Source organism: Photinus pyralis, unplaced genomic scaffold, assembly GCF_008802855.1.
Source record: "Photinus pyralis isolate 1611_PpyrPB1 unplaced genomic scaffold, Ppyr1.3 Ppyr1.4_LG4, whole genome shotgun sequence".
In the NCBI taxonomy this organism is placed as follows: Eukaryota; Metazoa; Arthropoda; class Insecta; order Coleoptera; family Lampyridae; genus Photinus; species Photinus pyralis.
The window spans coordinates 43,840,934-43,863,575 of NW_022170511.1; the positions used below are offsets into that span (position 1 = coordinate 43,840,934).

The 22,642-nt window shown below is 35.3% G+C and overlaps 2 protein-coding genes across 4 annotated transcripts in view; one reads left to right on the forward strand and one right to left on the reverse strand.

The window, feature by feature from the left end:
• LOC116169834 overlaps nucleotides 1-22,642 on the reverse strand; it is a 182,782-nt gene that overhangs the window by 102,852 nt on the left and 57,288 nt on the right. For both annotated transcript variants that reach the window (XR_004145088.1, XM_031486012.1), the window contains one exon: nucleotides 12,200-12,246. Coding sequence is in view for 1 of the 2 variants with exons in the window: in XM_031486012.1 (XP_031341872.1) it covers nucleotides 12,200-12,246 (47 nt within the window). In the remaining variant the exon portion in view is untranslated. The remainder of the gene's footprint in view (nucleotides 1-12,199; nucleotides 12,247-22,642) is intronic.
• LOC116169832 (dachshund homolog 1-like) overlaps nucleotides 1-22,642 on the forward strand; it is a 162,536-nt gene that overhangs the window by 95,647 nt on the left and 44,247 nt on the right. For both annotated transcript variants that reach the window (XM_031486010.1, XM_031486011.1), the window contains exons 3-4: nucleotides 5,388-5,589; nucleotides 10,160-10,219. In XM_031486010.1, coding sequence (XP_031341870.1) covers nucleotides 5,388-5,589; nucleotides 10,160-10,219 — 262 coding nt within the window. The remainder of the gene's footprint in view (nucleotides 1-5,387; nucleotides 5,590-10,159; nucleotides 10,220-22,642) is intronic.

Genomic DNA, 22,642 nt, shown 5'->3' on the forward strand with positions numbered 1-22,642 from the left:
ATGTTGCGCACACCCCACATATGGGGTTTTCGGATATGTTCATCAAGAGGAAGATCCAAAGAAAATTTTAGGCTTTATTTTTATTTGTCATTTTGGTAGTAGATTGACTGGGCTAATAGATAACATCCCCTAATTAGGGGCAGCCGGTTAGTGAACCGACAGATTTTGTCTTTTTTGTTTACTGTATCTTAAATCCTCAGACAGACGGACGATATTTGCGCAATTTAATAATTAATTTTTGTTAAGTCGGTTAATGTTAATTATTAAATCAAGAATGAAAAACACTGTTTATATTATTATGGTTTATTAGTAATTTTTTTACTTTTTGTATGTAGAAGTTAATATTTTGTCAATTGATGACAAAAAGTTGAGGCAGTGTTGAATTTTTGAATGGTTAAAAAGTGTTTTATATTCTTTAATTAACGACAATAGACTATTATGGACTAAATGAAATTGATAAAAAAAGTTATTCTTTGTTAAATGATATGATATCTTACATAGTTAAAAAGAGTATAAAAAATTCTTTTAATCACACACAAATAAATGGGTCACACATTTAAAAAACCACAGCGGGTTTTTACCTTACTGTAGCTAAAGTACTGAATCATTTAATTTTTAAGCGAATGCCTTTAAAACAAAAGATACGGTAATTGCTGTTAAACGTCACTTGTTTTTACTAGTTTACGATCGTTTTATTTAATATTTAAATTAATTCTCAAAAAGCCTTATTCAAATGCACTAAAGCGTGATACGCTTAAAATTTAAGTAATTGTTATTAGAACTCACCATTTTCCTTATTTTATTGTCCTTTAATTAATAACAATGATAATTGAATGCCAGTTTTCCACATTTGGTTGCTTATGTAACGCTTCATAAGTTATAAGTAATTGAAAGGACTAATTTTCGAAACGTAATATCTTTGCATATACAGTGGTATTTATTAAGAAGCAGACATAGGGATTTGCATGTATTGTTTTTCACTGTCTACTTTTAAATGACAAAACCTTTGCCGAAGGGCGTCTAATTTTATGCAACCAAAACAAATGAAGATCTGGCTGTCACATTAATTAATTTGAATATTGTCGTTTTGGGTTCCGTATTTTTATTTTGGTTCGTGTACGATGTATTCAACTGAAGAAAAAATTGGTAATTGTCAATTGGTATATGCCGGACACAGATTAAGAAGCGTAAAAGATTTTTTTTCTATTAAGCCCGAGCAACAATATTCAAAATAATTAATATGACAGCCAGATGTTTATTTGTTTTAAAAAGTTATTTTAGATGCATAAAATTAGGAACCCTTCAGAGGAGATTTTGTCTTTTAAAAGTAGACATAGGGAACATACATAAATCCCTAGTTTACTTCTTAATAAATATCACTGTATAATCAAATCGAAATAGAAAACCAAAAGGTGTGGTACATCATTTTACTTCGTAGTTCAAATCGCCCATGCTACTGCTATTCTTCTGAAATTCATTCCTGAGTTTCAGTGCTACAGAAAAGTTTTCAATGTAGCGAAGAGTTTATGAGTATAAATTCATCAAACAGTTGCAGAGATTCGTTATGAATTTAAATTATTCAAATACGCACGAATACATACGATCAGATCCGCTGTATGCAACAGGCTCAATTGTTCAAGCCGCGCGCGGGCATATGAAGAATACCGGGGATATACAATTATTAATTGCGCCGTAAAAATTTCCCCGATGTAGAAATCGGCTTTGTTGGGGAAATTCCGTCGTAGAAATTACTTAATTACACGGAACGGTTTCGGTGATTTCAAATCCGTGTAGGTATCGCATTCGTATTTTCTCGCCCGTATTAAAATTGAAATAAGCCGAGAAAATGTTATTTTTCCGAATTTCGTCCAATTGCCATGTTAGTTAACAACAATATATGCAAAAAACCGTATAAAGTAGTTTTCTTTGGCGCCCTGTATCTCAGAAACCAGGCCGTTGCGAATTCATGTTCATATAAACTTTTTATCTTAAAATTTGTCAAAGATTTACCCTTTACAGTTTCTACAAGCACTTAATTAACACCCTGTATAATATGCTCTAAGCAAGTTTTCCTAATTTTATAAGCATCTAAAGTACTTATTTTTTTATGTAACATGTTATACCCCTAACTGTAATGGTTTCGCTGTTATACCCTTTTTTCTTCAAAATTTGACAGTTTTCCGGAATTTTTTTTAGATATACTAAATCGCGCAGGTGGCTAATTTTTTAACTGAGGCACAGGTTAAGACCTCTTCCACAATCACATATTTTGTTTAGGTACTTTATCGAAAAAATAAAATTTTCGATTGACCTTCGCTAAATGTCATATTTTTTAAAAATTTCAAATGGCACCACACATTCCATAAGAACATTTTAAAGAAAACCAAGTTGAAACGCCAATTTGTAAAAAAAGGTTTTTTCCGAACTCAAGTGTGCCATGATAAAACAAAAGATGTCCATCACAATTAACAGTAAAGTGTCGGCAGTGTATGATTGTTTTTTAATCAACGTTGCGAAAATGTTCCAAACAAAAGCAGAACTGGTTGATAAATGTGTTGGATAAATTTACAACTACTGGGAGTAATAATTTCACGCACACTAATAAAAATAAATAAAATTTGTAGTTTTGGCTACCCAGAGGTATAATTTGTTTAGGGAGGTGTCATTTGAAATTTTTAAAAAATATGACATTTAGCGAAGGTCAATCAAAAATTTTATTTGTGGAAGAGGTCTTAACCTGCGCCTCAGTTAAAAAATTAGCCACCTGCGCGATTTAGTATATCTAAAAAAAAATTCCGGAAAACTGTCAAATTTTGAAGAAAAAAGGGTATAACAGTGAAACCGTTAAAGTTATGGGTATAACATGTTACATAAAAAAATAAGTACTTTTCAAGTGCTCTCCAAATCAGTAATAAAATGAGGGGTGTTCCATTAAAAAAAATGCAAGTTTGATACGACACTGGAATACAGCACGCCTCTGGTGATCAAAAATATTTTAGAAACATGCCGAGGGTAATTGTGTACAATTTTGCATTAAGACTTTTTTCGGTATCTTTTATGGTAAAGGAGTTATGATCCGAGGGATCTTAAGTGTTACACCCTGTACAGTAGGTTTTCCTTAGTATAGGATATGTTTAGTAAAATAGGGTTAAACTTCATTCATCTAAAGTTGCTTGATGTTCGCCTTTTCTGATTTAGTTCAATATACAGGTAAATGAAAAATTGAAAATAAATTAATTCAACTCATCGAATTTCGTTAATTCACCCATTTAAACTTTCACCACATACACCGGCTCCTGGAGCAAGGTAACCATGCATCTCTTGAATACTAGACTCCGAAAAATTTATGCGTGGCAGCAAAAACCGAATATTCAATTTCCACTTTGTAAAATTTCGAGATTAGGATACTTGGACAAATTATAATATAAAACAGGCTATGGTAGGTACCATTTTTAGACTCGACTCGAACATGCAGAGAAAAAACGTTTCCCACGAAATTTTATTATTTTCCGATACACCTGTTCCATAAGCGAAACTGTGCAAAGCATCAATAAATGCGCCCCATCAGATTAATCATTTTCTAATAGTCGCGCTAGTTTCCGTAATATTTGATTGTCTCTAGATAAATGGACCACCCTGTACCCAGTAAGTTACTTTACTGAATTGATTTCGCTATACCTCAATATCAGCATTATCCTTCCAAACACAACAGAAACAACAACTGTTCAAAAAAATTTGACTTCAAACTTCTGGAAAATACAAAAAAGCAATTTTTTAATGGCAATTCCTCCCTTCTCTGGTATGTTGTACATGGCAACTAAGCATAGTTTGTAATTTTCTTAAATATTCACAACATTTTTGCAATGTTATCATACAATAATCGATTCTTCTCATCGTTAGACGATCTGCAACTGAAATACTGAAAGTATTTTGATCAAGGGTAGCCGAGTAAAAATATCAATGGAATGCCCTTGTGAACCATAATCAAAGAAATTCCCTTAAAAATCAAGGTCATCCACAGCTCAATTTTGTGATAAATGTCCCGACTGTGGAATATCAAGGGTTGAACCCTTAGCCGAAATATGGAAACTGTTCTTCCTCACAATAACCTGATCGCTCAGCCATTCTTCGCTCCGTTTTACATAATCTCCGTTTCATGCGGAGACTCTGATGGTTTCCAGCTAAAAGTCGACCGTGACTATAATTTCGATATCACTGCTGACACACGGTTCGAGTAGGTTAGTTATTAATTAAACAGCAACAATAGGCGAACGCTTCCTCGAATTTTGTCAATTTAATAATGAAATTCTCTCGTATGTAAATGCCGACAACGCATCGGGCACGGAAGGATGAGCAATTACTTGCCGTATACAAAATCTCGACCGCATTCAGGTTATGGACAATTAAAGATGTTAAGAATGCGATTAAGTTACCTACACGAATAGGTTTATAGTAGATAAATTCGCAATTGAAATAGGTAGGCAACGCGAGCGCGACGGAAGATGAGACCATCTGACAAAACCGCAATCGGTTCGAAACCCTGCATTTAGGCATCGCGTACACCCATTTGATACCCACTCGAGGCAATCATAGTTATTCAGCTAATTTCTAATGAATAGTCACAAATCGTTTCGGAATGACATGCACCTTTTTTTTCCTCTTCGCTTTTTTTCCTCTTGGGTTTCGCCTTCTGGCGTATAATTTCGTTCCAATCCCATTTACAATTTGTTTTGCGTTTAAGCGTAGTTATCTCGATGGGTTTAAACGTTTGATTATAGCAATTTCAAATAATTCGGGTTGTTACGCTATTATTATTTCGAATCGGTCAAATGTTTTATAAATTTATCGTTTAACGCGCCACGTTTTGCCTTTTTTTTCCCTCTTGGTCTTCTTCTTCTTCGACGCGCACTTCGATCTAATAACTCATAATAAAAACATGCCTCTTGCAGGTATAACGAATTTTCATATAAATATCTTTTAAGCTTCTTTTCAGTGACATACAAGATGATTAATGATGATCTCGGAACGCTAATCACCCGTTGTCTCTGTGTGGCCGGCCTTATTCGATCTGTATTCCTAATTAGTTTAATTGCTTAGTGGGCCATGGCGGAATTTTATACATCTGTAGGTACGTCTCTCGCCGGACGAGAACGATAATTTCACAATAATGAAGGCGCGCGGTAATTATTTCTGATAATGAGGGTGGTGTGGGAACAGAGGTCGCGGGTCGACCCCCTGCCAAGACGCGAGACCCTGCTGTGCCCTAAATCGCCTCTTGGAAGATATACATAAATATTGACCGTGTCCAGAACGGGTATTGATACAAGAGAGCGCGCGGGTTTCGTTTGATTCCTTTTTAAATTAATGAATCTTTTCTTCTGTTACAGATATGTCGCGACTCGAAAAATCGCCGCTGTTAGCCAATGGATATAATCAACCACCGCATATGAGTCATTTACCCTTTATGCAATTACCACATCCTGCCGCCGCTCATTCCGCTCTACTGTCACCTGGAATGCCACACAATTTGGGGAGACCGGATGGTTCGGTTATTAAAAATCAAATGCCGTCTATGGAAGCCATTGCACGGTAAGTGTCAAGTGTATATTTCGATATCCTTTTCACAAATCAAAACAACGCATTAGTTACGTCTCGCTTTTTTAATTTAGTTGTTCTCGCCACTCCTCGCCCGATGGTTAGTGGCCTAAATGAAGTAATGCCTATAATTTAGGACTAATTAAAGACTAATTTGTACCCATAAGATTAGAATTTGTCCCGCTTAGTTCTGCCGAAAAACCGATTTTTAAAGTGGGTACCACGTACCACCAAATACAGCTGTGGTTAGGGTAGGAACCTAATGAGGAGCGCCGAATATGGAGTTGGAAAAGGATTGAATACCCAAATAGTTGGATAGCGCCCCTGAGGTAATCTTCAAGATTCATGAAAGGAATTTCAATGGCATTTGAACCAATGGAATCGTGGATTCGTTCAGGAAGATGGCGACGGCGACAAGATCCAATACCTACTATCAATCCATGTGTACGATTTATCAATATACAGGGTAGACATTTTGTCTGGAGCATCTTCCAAACAAGATTATTTTAAAGAAACTTTTGTGGTATCCAACATTATAAAAAAGTTTGCTACCAATCTACGTACTTTAAATTTGTGGCCAGTGGCGTACTTCTGCATGGTGTAGGGGGGGGGGGGCATATTTTTTTATGGCTAATAGTTTTCGTTACATATTCTTAAAGAGTACACTTTTCAGGATATAGCAACATAAAAAACAAATTATGCAATCAAATTTAAGAGAAAACTTAAATTAAGAAAAGTAGTTGCGTTCATTAAGTTTATAATTTCATTTAGTTTGCTTTGAAAAAAAACGTTATTCTTTTGTTAGTTATATCAAAGCAATTTATTGTATAAAAAAATCATTAAAAATTTATAAGTAAAAATCTACACGCTTAAAAATTATTACAGTGGCGTGCGTCTACAAAACCCTTTTAATTGAGAGCACTGTTTTTCGTGAGGTACTATCAAAGAATAAGCCTTGACAACAATGACAAAAATGATTTAACTAGTACAATTATTAACAACTATTTTAATTTTCATTTCATTATGTAATATAATAAGTTTTTTAGACTGCTGTATCCAAAAAAGAGTACTCTTTAATAATATGTAATGAAAACTAGTAGTTGTCATTAAAAAAATATATGCCACCCTTGACCAAGCAGAAGTACGTCACTGACCACAAATTTGAAATAGGCAATTTTTGGAACGTGAAACAAGTTTTGTTTTGAAGATAAATCCAGTGTTCCAGACAAAATGATCACACTGTATAATACACTGCAAATGATGAGTGCCGGGCAAATATAGACCATAACAGCTATCAATTAGCGAAAACGAAGTCTCTAGGTGGGCCAGGCGCCGATATTCTCGAAGCGACAGACAGACAAACAGACGACGGTAAATTGAGCATGTGAGCGTTACCGCAATTTCGTTGTGCTCCGCTAAAAAAAATGCTGTGTGCATTTCTACATGAGTATCGAAACTGAGCGTACATGTTTGAAATTCCCAAACTTTTGATTTTTTGAAGATACCGTAGCAAAATAATAGTTATTTATTATACGAGACGATAAAGGGATATTTTAACCATTGAGTGAATTAACTTTCAGGAGATGGTTAGTTTCCTTTTATCGTCGTGTGCAATATAAAACTTTATTTGATAGCAGAAGGTATATAAATCATTGTAAACCTTCTGGCAATTCAGAATTTAATTTAGAGACGTCAAAAATAGCAAGCTAAGGTTCTGCCGAGGCGATCGTTGCTATAGAAACAGAATTTTCATATGTTCTGGACGTCATTTTATATCGTGCATTTGAAATAAGTATGACAGATGTCATTAGAATGCACACTCATCTGTTTCACTTTATCTACCCTTACGGTTAAAGAACGGCTTAGCCTACTCATTTAAACCTATTAAAATGTCATTTTAAGATATGCTATAAAATAAAGTTAGTGCTCTCTCACGTTATTGTATGCAGTTCGCGTTTAAAAAAAACGAAATTTCTAGCAAAGAAAGCTTTGATATTTTCATAAAAAAATTTACTGGGCGAGAGATCCCCCCCCCCACCCCGGTGCTACGCTGTCCCCCACAAAATGTTTAGCCCTCAAGGGTTTCATAATAGTTTTTGGAAACATGATCAGATCCTGATCGTTAAAAAAAAACTTCGAAAAGTGCAGCAATGATCAGTAGAATTAGAGGCAATTGAGGAAATGGAAAGGAGTTAAGAGGGGGGAGGGGCAAAAATCGAGCAAAGAAGTTAATGAAAAAAAAATCACGACCGGTAAGAGCATGACGCCAGAGAGAAGGGCTAGGAGCAAGAGAGATAAAACGAGAAAAAGAAAAATGTGAAGAAAACAAAAAAATCGACAGCGGTGGGAAAGGAATAACAGGGAAACATGGAAAGAAAGTGAAGAATGGAAAAGCAGGAGAAATAACTACAAAAGCGAGAGAATAAGAGAGGGTTGGAAAAAGAGAAAAGAACAGGAATAACGAAAAACAAACGAGTTAAGCTGGAAACGATAGAAGAACAAAAAGAAAGAGAAAAATGGAAAATCGGATGAACGAAAACCGATAAATGTGAGCAAGGCGAGCAGAGCTACATGAACAAAAAGAGCGTGAACAAAGAGAAAAACGGAAAAGGCGAGCATGGCGACAAGGAAGAGGAGAGCAGGCAAGACTAACAGAACGGAAATAGAGAAAAGGTTGAAAAAAAGGAGAACGGGAAGGAAAAGCCGAGAGTGACCAAACAACCATATCAGTAGTCTGTGCCAGTAGCAAGAACGATAAAAGTGACTGGTGGCGGAATAGATGCTTATGTGAGAAAGTGGAAAGAGCAAGAAGAGCGTAGGGGAAGAGATGAACGTGTAAAAAAAGGAAACAAAACGAGAACAGTGGGAAGGTAGAAACAGTGAAAAATGGAAGATCCGGAAATAGAAAAAAGTGACAAAGATTGAAAAGAGGAGCAACGGCAACAAAAGCGGGAATAAAAAAGAAAATAGAGAAAAAAGGAGGAAAAGCGAAAAAACGGGTAAGGTAAGGTGGGAAGAATAAGAGCGATAACTACGAAGAGATTGAACGAAATAGATAAAAGGCGCAGAAGTGAGAGGAGAGTGAGAATAGTGAAAATGGAGAAGAAGAGAAAAAAAGCCAACAGGACGGAATTGCAATGGTGAAAATGGGGTGAGGAGGGGCAAAAAAAATGACTTTATACCGTGCATTCCATCTAAAAGAAGCCACTCTTAAAAAGTTACTTTTGAAAATTAAAAAAAATCGAGAAACACATGCTGTAAAGAAAACCAAAAAATTCCGATTACTTCCGAAGATATGCCACGGAAACCGTAATTTTCCGATTTGGTTTAAATATTTTTCTGATGTTATTTAAACAACATGTTGTCATTGACACTGTTTGAGTTCTACTAGAGATTTTTAATACAATGTTTCGTTTCGGAGAAATTATTTTTTTATATGACCCGTAAAAAAGTCCATACTGTATTGAGTGGCATTGCGAATACAACGATATACGGTACTCAAAAAAATGAAAGGTTGGAAAGTGTTGATATCAGCAGGATGGGGCACCCGCGCACAATGTTCTAACCGTGCGAGAATACCTATCGGACATTCCCTGAAAAATGGAAAAATGAGCATCCATCATTATCTTGGACATAGTGTAGGTATATAAATTCTTAATCTGGCACATCATATCATTTCGTTAAACGTGCATAATTCCTATCCAATATTTGCCACTAGCTGGTCACTGGTCAATTTCGAAAAATTTTAATGGTCGTCAAACTGAAGGAATATATCCTCGAAGAGGTACCTACTAAATAAGCGTGGAATGTCCATTATCATGGTGGTCTTAAACGGTTGAGCGATCGCTTTTTGAAAAAAAAAAGAAAAGAAAAACAAGCACTGGTACATAAATGGTCAATAGATAAATGAATCTATTTTAATTTAAACAAATGTCGATCAATGAGTTAGGAAGAGAGCGAATAATAAAGCGAGACGGTTTACCTGGAGAATTAATCACGGCGCTTCTCCGTGACGTGTACACGCATCTACCGGCCCGGATTTGCATTTTAATTACGAGCGAGCGTTGAAATGATAATGATGACTTGAACAACCGTGTAAACAACTGAAGAGCAATCTTTGTAAAGTAACTTGGATTAACTTCGTTTCGAAATATGTGTTGTTGAGCAATTTGTCGGTTTTGGGGGTGGCGCGGCCTCGTTTTTTTTTTCCTTCCAGACGTCAACTTGACGAGCACTTATAATCCCTTCGGGCGCGTCCAGTAGGAGTGATGCTGAACGCCGCGTCTCGAGCGTCTAATCCGATAACCCTTTCACGTCTTAACTCACGAATCCGGGATTTCGGAGTTCAAAGATCGCGACTAAAATTTTCAGCGAAACTTGAAAGTAGTTTAGGTGTGTGTAATATTTAATGCCTCAAACAGTGGGATTAGAGAGATACGCTACCAAAATCTTGATTCCTTTTCGGAAAGGGTTTATAATTTCGTTATGCTACTCATCTAACTTTCAGTTTATTAGGGCAAGTGAGCGATGTAGGTAGTAAACACGATTTTTTCCTATTTTCCAGATCCGGCATCTGGGAAAACTGCAGAGCCGCCTACGAGGATATCGTCAAACACTTAGAAAGGTAAGTGCTGCGGCGGCGGGTCCAATAAATCGCGCAATTATAAAGGTATCAGAATGGTGAATATGAACAAACAACGCGGATACATCTTGTCAGTATTTGTCAAATGTCAACCGATTAAGTGGGTTTAGCAGGGCCGCGATGCACTGATCCCGGTTTATTGCCGACATCCACAATGATTTGTGAGTCTTGCAATTGTTGAGCCATTTAGAGCAACACTGACATTAAATAATCGACTGTCGCTACAAATTCTACTCGACACCGTATTCACGCTTGCATTTTCAACCGTTATATACGCCTTAATGGATTTGAAAACGAGCATTTCACGTTATAATTTATTTGTTTTAAATCTGATTCTAATTTGCTCTCCATACAAAGAGTCGAAAATCGAAAGGGAGAGGAATGTGTTATAAAAATCAGTACACACTTATTTATCCAGACTCCGTTGCTATGGCAAGGTACCTACCTAATCGTTGCCTATTGGGGGTGAAAAATGATACCCCGTGTGTAATTTTTAAAATCTCTTAATTTCTTTCTAGATCGACAGTTTGCAAACGGGGTGTGTTCTATTCAAAAGCCACTGTTAGCCTTTAAATTTAACAAATGGTATACACAAACTATTGTTTTTAAATAGAACGGTTACTTTTTACTCCAATATTCGTAAAGCGCTTGAAATTCTCTTTACAATGATACCAAATAGGCTATAATGACCTTAGAAATTAACGCTACGGTAATGTTTTTAAAACCAATCGTAGTAACTGTGGAAATTTAAACAAAAACAAAAGAGAGTATGTTACTTGTCATGTCTGTCATAAAACTAGGTTTTGTAACTGCTTTTCATTTGTTTTCTTCGCTTCCTGTTGTGAATTTTATGTTTTTGTTTAAATTTCCACAGCTACTGCGATTGGTTCTAAACACATTAAGTTAATTATGACATATTTGAAATCATTGTAAAGAGAATTTCAAGCTCTTTAAGAATATTATAAACAAAAGTAACCGTTCTATTTAAAAAAATTAATTTGTTTTCTAGTGCTCTTTTGTTTTTATATCACTTATTCTTTTTGAATATGTAGCTTTATCAGAAATTGAAGAGTATATTTGTTTTTTACATAATAAAAGAAATATACGCTTGGACACGCAAAATCAATCACACTGTAGATAGAGAGAGATATACCAAAATGTAATTTTCATACGCGTTTTTTGAGAAGTTCCAAGTGTAGAGAACAAAAGCACGGAGAGTGTTAGTTTAACATATGTTCAGGTTAGTTCAAATTCGTGCCTCGCCATTGGGATCTTCGTAATGGTGCACGGAGATACATACACTGTTACTGCACGGTTAAATAAAAATGAGGGCAAAGTTGCCCGTTTTTGTGACTAAAAAACGCATTTGAAGTTTTTGAAAAATCATAGATAGCACGAAAAACTGAAAATCTCAAATTTCGTTCTCATTTTCCCTATAAGCTTAAACGGTCGGAAATGGTTCCCGTTAGCACCTTCTATGAGCACTCAAATTTCGTTCTCATTTTCCCTATAAGCTTAAACGGTCGGAAATGGTTCCCGTTAGCACCTTCTATGAGCACTTTTTATAAAAGTCGGCAGAGTTGGCCCTGCATTACCTCAAACGGCCAACTGGCTCAGGGTTGGAAAATAAAATAAAAGCTTGAGATCATCCACGGCGGTAGTTCGTTCTGGGCATATCTCCCCGTTTGAAATTGAGAAGATACGAGAGTAGTAATAACAATTCGAAATATCCCACAAATACAAAATATTCCCTAAATATTCATAATTATTAATTACGTGCTTCAAAACTCTTGGTAAATTTTATGTTCAAGTAAAATTCCCAATCGAAAATGATCGATTAATAAATAATTTACTGTATCATTAACAAAAGTCAAAAGTTTCCCAAAAGCAAAATGAAATACGATCAATCATTGCTTCGATAATGAAAGCATAAGTGTTAACATATATTTGTAAAAATCTTACCTTGAAATAAAGCTCGAGCCGAGAGCTCTCCTGTAGCGAGTCCGACCCTATAACAAAAAGAATAATTACTGTCTGAAAGGCGAATGCATATTACTGGTGGCCGTGAGTAAGTCCAAGATCGAAAACGTATACACTCGGTCAAATTACTGAGCAAGTTACGTTAGCAATTACAATGCCAAATTTATCCCTTTAAGAGGTATTTAACGATACGCTTATGACACACTGAAGTAACGGAAGGTATCCCCGAGCTTTCTCGAGTGAATCTACTTGTTCGGATGGTTATCTAATTGCCCAAGATGGTCGGTGCAATTAATACAATGGCTTCAAGTTGTCGTTATCTCCCTGATAAGATCTACACAGGTATTGCACCCAATTATAAACATCCTACTAGTTTTAACACCCTCGAGCTGGGCTGGTAATGTTCAGGAAGGAAAAAATCCTCTAAAAATAGTACATACAACTGCCGTGTTAAAATCCCACATAAAAATACTGCTAAGTTAATGAGAGGGTGTAGAAACCAATTAATACGAATAACGATTGTAACAATTATTAAATACGTCGGCTCAACCGTCAGATGTCGAATGCGCCTAGACAAACGAAGCGTCAAAGATAGGACAGGTTCTTATTTAAAAATTCAATCCACCTTCAGGGAATTATCACGCCATTATTTTTCGACCAATGTGCCTACTGAATTGGTTAACGGAAAAGAAGGAATGGGAAAAATTCCGTGGTTAAATTGCATCAATAGATGGAGCCATTTATCAAACCGCTTCCATTGTTACGGGAGTTCTTCAACAAGTAGTAAAATAATAATGCTTCGTAATGGAGAAAATAATCGTTGCATTTTCTTGGGAGAAGAATCTATGATCAGGATTTCCAAAACATGCTAGATGTAGAAGTTACAGGATACTATTTTCTAATTCTCATGAACCCCATTTTACGGAATGAGATGGAGAGTGCATTTTAAAATCGATTGTTTTACATTAATTTCTCAACAAAATATCTCCATGAGAGATATGAGGCCCATACCTGAAGGGGGCACCGCCTCTAAGTGGTTCGTCCGGTTATAAATTCCTAACGAGCCTCGAAAGAGCGTTTTCTAAATCGAATCTACATAAGAACGGATACGTACCTATAATTTTTTTAATAAAGCCCAAGAAAGTCTCTTACTCTAATTAATCCATGATTTTAGAGACGCTAAAGAAATTATTTTTTATAAAACTGCGCTCATGTCTCTAAGAACCCTTTCGTTTTAATGACCAAATTAGCAAGGGACCTATCTGTTTAAAAAAAGGCTGCACGAAATAGTAGAGTTGGACATCAACGAAAAAATTAGTTAAATAAATCCTATTATCCGATTGGGCCCAATTGTGATTCAAAACCATCCGAGAACACACCGAAACATATAAAACAATTTTCAACAAAATCCGTCCGGCCGTTTTGGAGGAAGTCAGTCTTCATTCTTTATCAACTTCGTCGTTCTTTATCGACTTGCGGGCGCCTTGATGGGGCCCCGATGTCGCTCGAGCATATTCGTTACAAAATTGACAGATTGAGAATAAGGAGTAGTCACTTCTGTCGGCAACTCGGCACTTACCAAGTGTCACAAAAATGGCCACGACTGTGCGTAATTTGTCATGTACAATATCAACCTAAACTTTTTTTTAACAAAATTGTCCCTCTCATTAAAATTACCCTAAATCATTTTTCTTTTAATTGGTGTTTTAAATGAGACCATAAGATAACTGAAACACATGTTCATTGAGAATTATTTTTAGTAGAACATTTGTACTTAAAATCCCTAGTAAGACCATACAAGTTGGCGAAAACTTCCGAGACTCCTTAAGTGTAAATTTAAAAAAAGTAATACTGTTTTCTTTCGTTTTTTTCGTCAACAAAATAGGCAATTTTCTGTAGTAGATAGTCTAAAAATCCATGGAAAAAAGATCTATCACACATCAACAGGGAACTACTTTCTGTTGTACAGGGTGGATTTTTTAAATTATCGCAAGGGCATATTTCCGAAATGGTTTTAAATATTTTTACGAAAATTTGGTGGTGTGGGGGGGGGGCATATTTTAACATGTTTTTCTTTTGTCTTTCATCAATTTTTAGGGGAGGAGGTGACTTTCACATTTTAAATAAAATAAATAAAACCTTTGTGATTTAAATTTGAATCTGTACATAAGCATTTGCTAATATTTTTTTGTTTAATTGCTTCTATGGTTACGGAGTTATGGTTATTTTAGATGTTACAATGGAAAAAACGTAGAACTTAATTTTTCAACGTTTACTATGCTGAAGATGATATTCAAAAGTCTTCCTTGAACTTCCAAACAACTTTATAATGCGTTCCCATGGATTGGTAGAACAGGTTCGGTTAAATGGGCGGGTTGGTCCCGGGATTTGATCCCCATGAATTTCTTTTTGTGGGGCTGGGGCTTTATAAAGGATAACATAATGATCACCGTACCTACAACTTTAGATTACATGAAAGGCCGAATACGTTCTGCCTGCTTATGAGTGACACTTGAAATAGTACTGGTACGAAATTCATTTAGATGTAGAATGTGAAAGTGTTTGGAAGTTCAAGGATGACATTTGGAACGTCTTCTTTAGCATAACAAACGTTATAAAAATTATAATTAAGTTGTAATTTTGTTTATCTTTAACATCTAAAATAACCATAGCTCCGTAACCATGGAAGCAATTAAACAAAATATATTAGCACATACGTAGTTTTTATGTAGATTCGAATTTTTAAAAGCAGAAGTGAATCATTTGATTGAAAATGTCAAAGTGACCCCCACCTATAAAAATGGAGAAAAGAAAAACTAAAATTTGTGCCTCCATATCCATATTAAATCAACAAAATTTTATAAAAATATTCAAAACCGGTTTCGAGATATCGCCTTGTAACACTTAAAAAAACTCACCCTGTAGATTCTAAAGTGACTTCGTTTTTTAAGATTGAACGTCTACATAAAAATTTCGAAATTCTAAACTTGAAAATACAAAACAGTAATTCATTGCGGCGATGAAAGTATCATATGACCTGACTAGTGACTATACAGTGCGTTCTCACCTCAGTATCTCTTTTATTTGTCGAAAAAATTTTCAAATATGTTTTTATATGGATCGATCGTAAATCCGATCGCACAGTTAAACTTCCGGGCGCAACTTTTTTTTCAAGTACAGAGCACAAATACAATCTCCCCGCATAATGGAACGTCCACGGTCCTGAAGATGACAGTGCGCCGCATGCTAGATTTCATAAATTTTCTAAATATTGAATAACGAATTTTTTAATTTTTTTTCTATCAACCATATACATGCTTTATATTGCCGTTCAGAAAATGGACTGTTCTTTTCAAATATCTTAAAATAATACAGGCATTGCATTTGAAAAACAAAAGTTGAATCGATTTCCGGTTAAGCCGAAAGCGATACCGGAAGTTTCAATGTTCGATCGGATAGATCGGAATGTCACATATAAAGATATATTTGACAAATTTTTCGTATCTAACCAAATAAAAGAGATATTGAGAGGCTTCCACGACCAGAGTAATTTGCGAGCGACCACGGGTATAGCACCATGTCAGGACAAGAAACAAAAAATCAAAAATAAAAATAAAAAATAAAAACAAAAAAAACATTTTTATTTTTATTTTTTATTGTTATTTCTTGCAAAATTGCTTCAACAATGACACGATCCTATCCCAGTAGTCGCTCACAACTAACTGTGTTATTTTGTACTACAAATTTTATTAATTATAATGATGATACCGTACTCTTTACAAGTCCACCCTGAATTAAATTACACAGTAATTCGTAATGATCGTCACTTGGAAGACCGGAACGAACGGTTTACTCGGAACGGTCTTGTTCATACGAAAATTTTTAATAAAATCAATGATTACAAAGATAAGTTTCAATTGATCTTTCTGTAGGGTGGCAACCCCCTGCAGATATTTTGAGTTATTTTTTATTTGGGAGAAATTTGAAGTACCAACTCTAACTTCAACTACCTATGTATAGTGTAAAAATATCAAAGATTTGTAACTTTGGAAATGTATATACAGTGTGATAACGAAGTACTGCATAAAAAATCATGAGGTGAAACAAGCATTTTTTAGTGTTCTCTGATTTAAATTACTCCGCAAACGATTTTTGTGTGATTTGCTTGAGTCATTTCTTAATGTAATCAGCTCACCATTGGGATCTGTGTAACGGTGAGAGATACAGTCTAGGTTAAATGCAGGAAAAGTCACCTAACTGCTTTTTTTGTGACAAAAACAGCATTTGAAATTTTTCAAAAATTTTTTATATCGCCGAAAAACTGAAAATATCAAATTTCGTTTTCATTTTTCAAAGCTTTTCAGAGATTCAGAATCTGCTATCAGAATGACCATAACACGCCAGATCTGGAGCTAGAGGCTACTACTTTCTTATTTCTTATGGACGCCATATTGGATTTTTACGGAATGAAATAGAGGACAAAGTTACTCGTGGATGTTTTGTTGAGAATTGAATGTAATGTATAGAGTGTGACACGTTATTATTTTTCTTTTTTTGTCCTCTCATTCTATAAAAATCCAATATGGCGCCCATAAGAAATAAGAAAGTAGCCTCCTGTAGCTTCTACATCTAGCGTACTATGAAAGTTCTGATAACAGATTCTGAGTCTCTGAAAAAAAGTACCCATAGAAGATGCTAACAAGAACCGAAGGTGCGTACGTGGCGACATCTCAACTAGACTTCTAAAATTATAATTGATAGAATTATCGATTGTCAAGGAGATGGCGCACTAGTAGTTATTGTATTTAAATTATCTATTCAAAAACCGGGCCTTTAAGCTACAATTGCTCTACAGATCTTGCAAGTACGTACATTTTGAACTGCCATTTAAGGAATAATAAGAACGAGAAAATTGTAACTTTTGAACTAGTAGCCCAATCTTGGAACTGTTTCAAATTATGGATTCTACAGGCCACATTCTACAAGAAAAATTTTTTTCCGGGTCGATCTGAGACAATTTTTTTTTCGTGCCAAAAAAACCTTCCTTTTTTACCAAAAATCGACTACACCAAAATTTCTCGGGAAAACACTTTTTCTTATTAATTTTGCTTGGGAGAATCCAAAACAATTCGTACTTTTTCGATCAGACTTCTCAATCAAAAGTTATAGACTAGAACCCAATTTCGAAAGAAAATTCAAAAGGCCGTAACTTTTGAACTAGTAGCCCAATCTTGGAACTGTTTGAAATTATAGATTCTACAGGCCACATTCTATAAGAAAATTTTCTTTTCGGGTCGATCTGAAACAATTTTTTTTCGTGCCAAAAAAAAGGCATAGTATAACCTTCCTTTTTTACCAAAAATCGACTACACCAAAATTTCTCGGGAAAACACTTTTCTTATTAATTTGGGTGCGTAGAATCCAAATCAATTCGTACTTTTTCGATCAGACTTCTCAATCAAAAGTTATAGACTAGAAACCAATTTCGAAAAAAATTCAAAGGGCTGTAACTTTTGAACTAGTAGCCCAATCTTGGAACTGTTTGAAATTATGGATTCTACAGGCCACATTCTATAAGAAAATTTTTTTTCCGGGTCGATCTGAGACAATTTTTTTTTCGGGGCTCAAAAAAAGGCAGTGTATAACCTTCCTTTTTTACCAAAAATCGACGGCACCAAAATTTCTCGGGAAAACACTTTTTCTTATTAATTTTGGTGCGTAGAATCCAAAACAATTCGTACTTTTTCGATCAGACTTCTCAATCAAAAGTTATAGACTAGAAACCAATTTCGAAAGAAAATTCAAAGGGCTGTAACTTTTGAACTAGTAGCCCAATCTTGGAACTGTTTGAAATTATAGATTCTACAGGCCACATTCTATAAGAATTTTTTTTTTCAGGTCGATCTGAGACAATTTTTTTTTCGTGCCAAAAAAAAAGCCATAGTATAACCTTCCTTTTTTACCAAAAATCGACTACACCAAAATTTCTCGGGAAAACACTTTTCCTAATTAATTTTGGTTGGTAGAATCCAAAACAATTCGTACTTTTTCGATCAGACTTCTCAATCAAATGTTATAGACTAGAAACCAATTTCGAAATAAAATTCAAAGGGCCGTAACTTTTGAACTAGTAGCCCAATCTTGGAACTGTTTGAAAAGAAGATTCAAAGGGCCGTAACTTGAGAACTAGTAGCCCAATCTTGGAACTGTTTGAAATTATGGATTCTACAGGCCACATTCAATAAGAAAATTTTTTCCGGGTCGATCTGAGACAATTTTTTTTTCGTGCCAAAAAAAGGCAGTGTATAACCTTCCTTTTTTACCAAAAATCGACTACACCAAAATTTCTCGGGAAAACACTTTTCTTATTAATTTTGGTGCGTAGAATCCAAAACAATTCGTACTTTTTCGATCAGACTTCTCAATCAAAAGTTATAGACTAGAAACCAATTTCGAAAGAAAATTCAAAGGGGCTGTAACTTTTGAACTAGTAGCCCAATCTTGGAACTGTTTGAAATTATGGATTCTACAGGCCACATTCTATAAGAAAATTTTCTTTTCGGGTCGATCTGAGACAATTTTATTTTCGAGCCAAAAAAAATCGACTGCACCAAAATTTCTCGGGAAAACACTTTTTCTTATTAATTTTGGTGCGTAGAATCCAAAACAATTCGTACCATTTCCGACGCTTTAGGCTATAAGGGAAAATGAAAATGAAATTTGACATTTTCAAAAATTTCAAATGCGTTTTGCACACATTTAACCTGCACTGTATCTCTCACGCATTTCAATCACTCTGTAGAGTTTTGTTATTATGTTGTACGTTTATGCAATTGTGATTAATAAAAAATTATATTAAGGCAGATTGACGACGCTCATAATGAAGGAGAATGTGTAAAGAATGAGCGATAATAAAGAAGATGGTCACGGGGTTTGAGAATCTTAAGGGCGGGCATGGAATCGGTCGAAGGAGCGAGCGAATAATCCGCACAAGGAAATCCTAAGTATCGTGTAATTAATTTTTGTTGTAATATTTGTGAACAATCCTCATCCATCACGGACCCTTTAATAAACTACGGTTCTTAATCTCATCTTATCAACTGAATCCATAAACTATTATTAATATTCATAAACAGTAAGGCATGTGCCGGCTGTAAGAAGTCCCGGTTTCGGGCCTTGTCAGACTAATTGCTCCAGTCCGTAGTGTGACGAGGATTAATTAATTTCGTAGGCCTTAATTCAAATTTAAATCGGGCAGTCAGTGTTTTGTATAATTCCGCTCTGTTAATTGTGTGGACAAGCTTTATGTGTAATTCTCCCTCCGCAAAACGGCGTTAATTACAAATTTTCGGCCATTGCGATCATTTTTTTTTGTGTGTCAAACGCCCATTTCCGCCGCGCCGCCGCTTGGGGGAAATCGAAAATCATCGCTCTTACGTAATTAAGTTATTTCTAAGCTCGCTAATTGTCGCGATGTTTCTTTAATTATTTTTTACTACTCTTGACGTATTTACGAGGTGGGCGTTGCTTTTGTAATTAAATTTTTAAAAAATCTGACCGATCGTATCTCGGAACTTGTTAAATGAATCAGCTGTTTTGGTAGGAACGAAAACATCTCGTTAGTTTCAGTTTTGAAATTAGTCGACACTTCATTTCACGGTTTGCCTTGCCTTCCGTATATTTTTACTCGAAGGAAAAGAGGAATTTTGGAAAAGCTAGATATAGACGCGTAATTAAATTTTAATTACATCTTGAGGCAATTAGTAGTCAATCAGTGTAGATTTTAGTAGACAGTTGTATACCGCTCAGTTATTAAATGCATAATTACTACTACCTGCTGCAGTTATATTAGAGCTCGAAGGGGGTTCTGATTTGATATTAATATTCATACCTACGACCGAAGGAATATACCGACCCCGTTCACTTCCTTTCGCCACTCGAAATATACACCGCCTCCTATCATTGCTCTAAATTATTTCAAATTATTAGACACTTCAAGATTTTAATAAATTAGTGTTTAATTAAACCCCACATTTTTCCTCCCCTTCGCGCATTATAGAAAGGTGTAATCGCCCCCTTAGCTTTACGTTCGAGCGCAAAGTAAACGCGAACCACTCCAAAAAGTCGCTGACTCGCATTGGGCGCAAAAAAGATTTCTGTTGGTATATGCAAATTTCTAAAAGTGATCTATCATCAACGGTAAAACTTTCGAGCGCCGATCAAATTTCGTTTGTTAAAAAATAAGCGGCGCAACTTACATTATAGTGTCAAGTTATGGTGTAAAGGGAATTCTTTGACATTAACGACCTCGTCCTTTTGTTTCTAAAATATGAATACTCTAATTACTTGTAATTATAACTTCGACACTAACAAATAATGTTCTGCCTCCTTTGGGAATCTTATATACATTGCTTCGAATTACGATCAATAAAACGCTGGCGAACGGGATATTATCATAAATACAATTAACAAACAACAAAGCGCGCGTCATCTTGATTGGTTTTCCGAAACATTTTCAACTTTAATAACCACTTTTTAATTTATTTATTTACATTCCCCATATTAATTTAAATTAATTTTAAACTTTATGCAAATTGGGCCATTGTTTTAAAGCGCAAATGATTGCAGGGTTCGTTGATTAACGTTTTTGCGAAAATTGAGATTCAAGTGGTATTTGCAGGTTAGAGCCTAAATTTTGTTTTTGAGTCTGAGTTCTGTTATAGCCTTTGCATCTTAGTCCTCAGTTGAACTTCTGGTCCTAATCTCATTTCCATTGATATACTATATTGAGAAAGACAGTCTTCAAGAACATTTCAACCAAAGAGAATAAATGTAAGTGTAAGTTTCCACCAAATTTTGCAAGAGCAATTTTTCACCTCACATCGAACATAAATGATTTTTAAAATGTCTACGTCCAAATAGCCTAAAAAATGGTAGTAGCAGCACAGATTTATATTTAAATCTATGGTAGCAGTAGCAATAAGTATTTTGTTAATAAGACCCATTACTCTTGTAAGGGCATTATTTGTTTCTCCGATGTACCTATACAGATAATTAATTAACAAGCTTGAAAAGTAAGAACTTTCGAGTTAAAAGAAGGAAATTTTTCCTCCTTTGATTTTAGAGAAGTATTTTGGGAACACTAGGTGAAAATAACTTTATTTGGGTAGAGACGTTTTGGTGGGGGGAGGGTCTATAGTATAGAACGAACCGAACGTATGCAAAACAATAGCACATTTCTTTAATTTCTCTATTATAACCCCCCGGGCTTAATGTTCAAGACTGCTGATGAGCGCCATACTCCCTTTGAATTCCTTAAGAATTTCTTCACCTATGAATTTGCTTTAGAAAAGAATCCACATACACCTATCTATACAAACTGTATAAAATGCCATATGGGGGTTGTTTCTCCCGGGGGTGTTTGTCGGGGGGTTATTGTTTCCGGGGGGTTCTTGTCTCCCGGTGATTAATGGGGAGGAGTTTCTGTCCGGAGAGATTTTGGTCGGCGGTTACTGTCCTGTACCGCTTTCTACCATAGAAGAGTACTAGTTTCTTTTTTACTATGGTTAAATACACCCCTAATTCCTCCTAAGGTGAGAATTTTTTCTGGAATGCTGAACACACTTTCAAAGTAACGGTTTTTTTTAAAAGAAGCTATTTATGGCATCCAAAATTATAAAAAGTTTGCTATTTGTGGTCAGTGGCGTACTTCCGCATGGCACGGCCATGACAACATAAAAGACATAATCAAATTAGTAAAATTTTGAAATTACTTAATAAACCATTTTTCCTTAATTTGAGTTTTTCTCTTAAATTTGATTAAGTGATTAAATGTACCTACCCTTTAAGAATATGTTATGAAAACTAGTACCTAGTTGCTGCTTAAAAAAATATGCCCCCTTTAACTATGTCGAAGTAGAACACTGACGCATATTTAAAGTACCATAAAAAGCTTCTTTTTGATATGTTCAGTGTTCCATTCAAAATGTTCACCCAGTATACCTACTCAGAAACTGGTTGAATCATTTTAAAAAAATTAAACAAAAAGTGCAAGTAGTACACTATCCTAGGATTTTCGTGTAACGGGGTAGTTATGTGTGACTGCTGATAGTGGTAAAAAAAGGAACGTGGAAGATTGTATACTGGGGGGTGTTCCATATCTCCCAGACCCTCCGGTTCTAAATCGCCACATACACAATCATTTGTATTAAAAGGACTCAATCGAATGTCTTTAGGGGTGAATGTTTTGTGGGAAAATCATCAGATGTTCGTGTACTGGGACGGTATGTGTGACTGGGGGTATGGACCCCAGCCCCCCCGGTTCTAAGTCTCCCCAAAAAATGTAGTGCTTTTAGTACTTACAAAGGAATGTTCATTAGTAAGAATTAATTGAATTTTGGTCACTTTTTGTGGGAGAACGTAGCA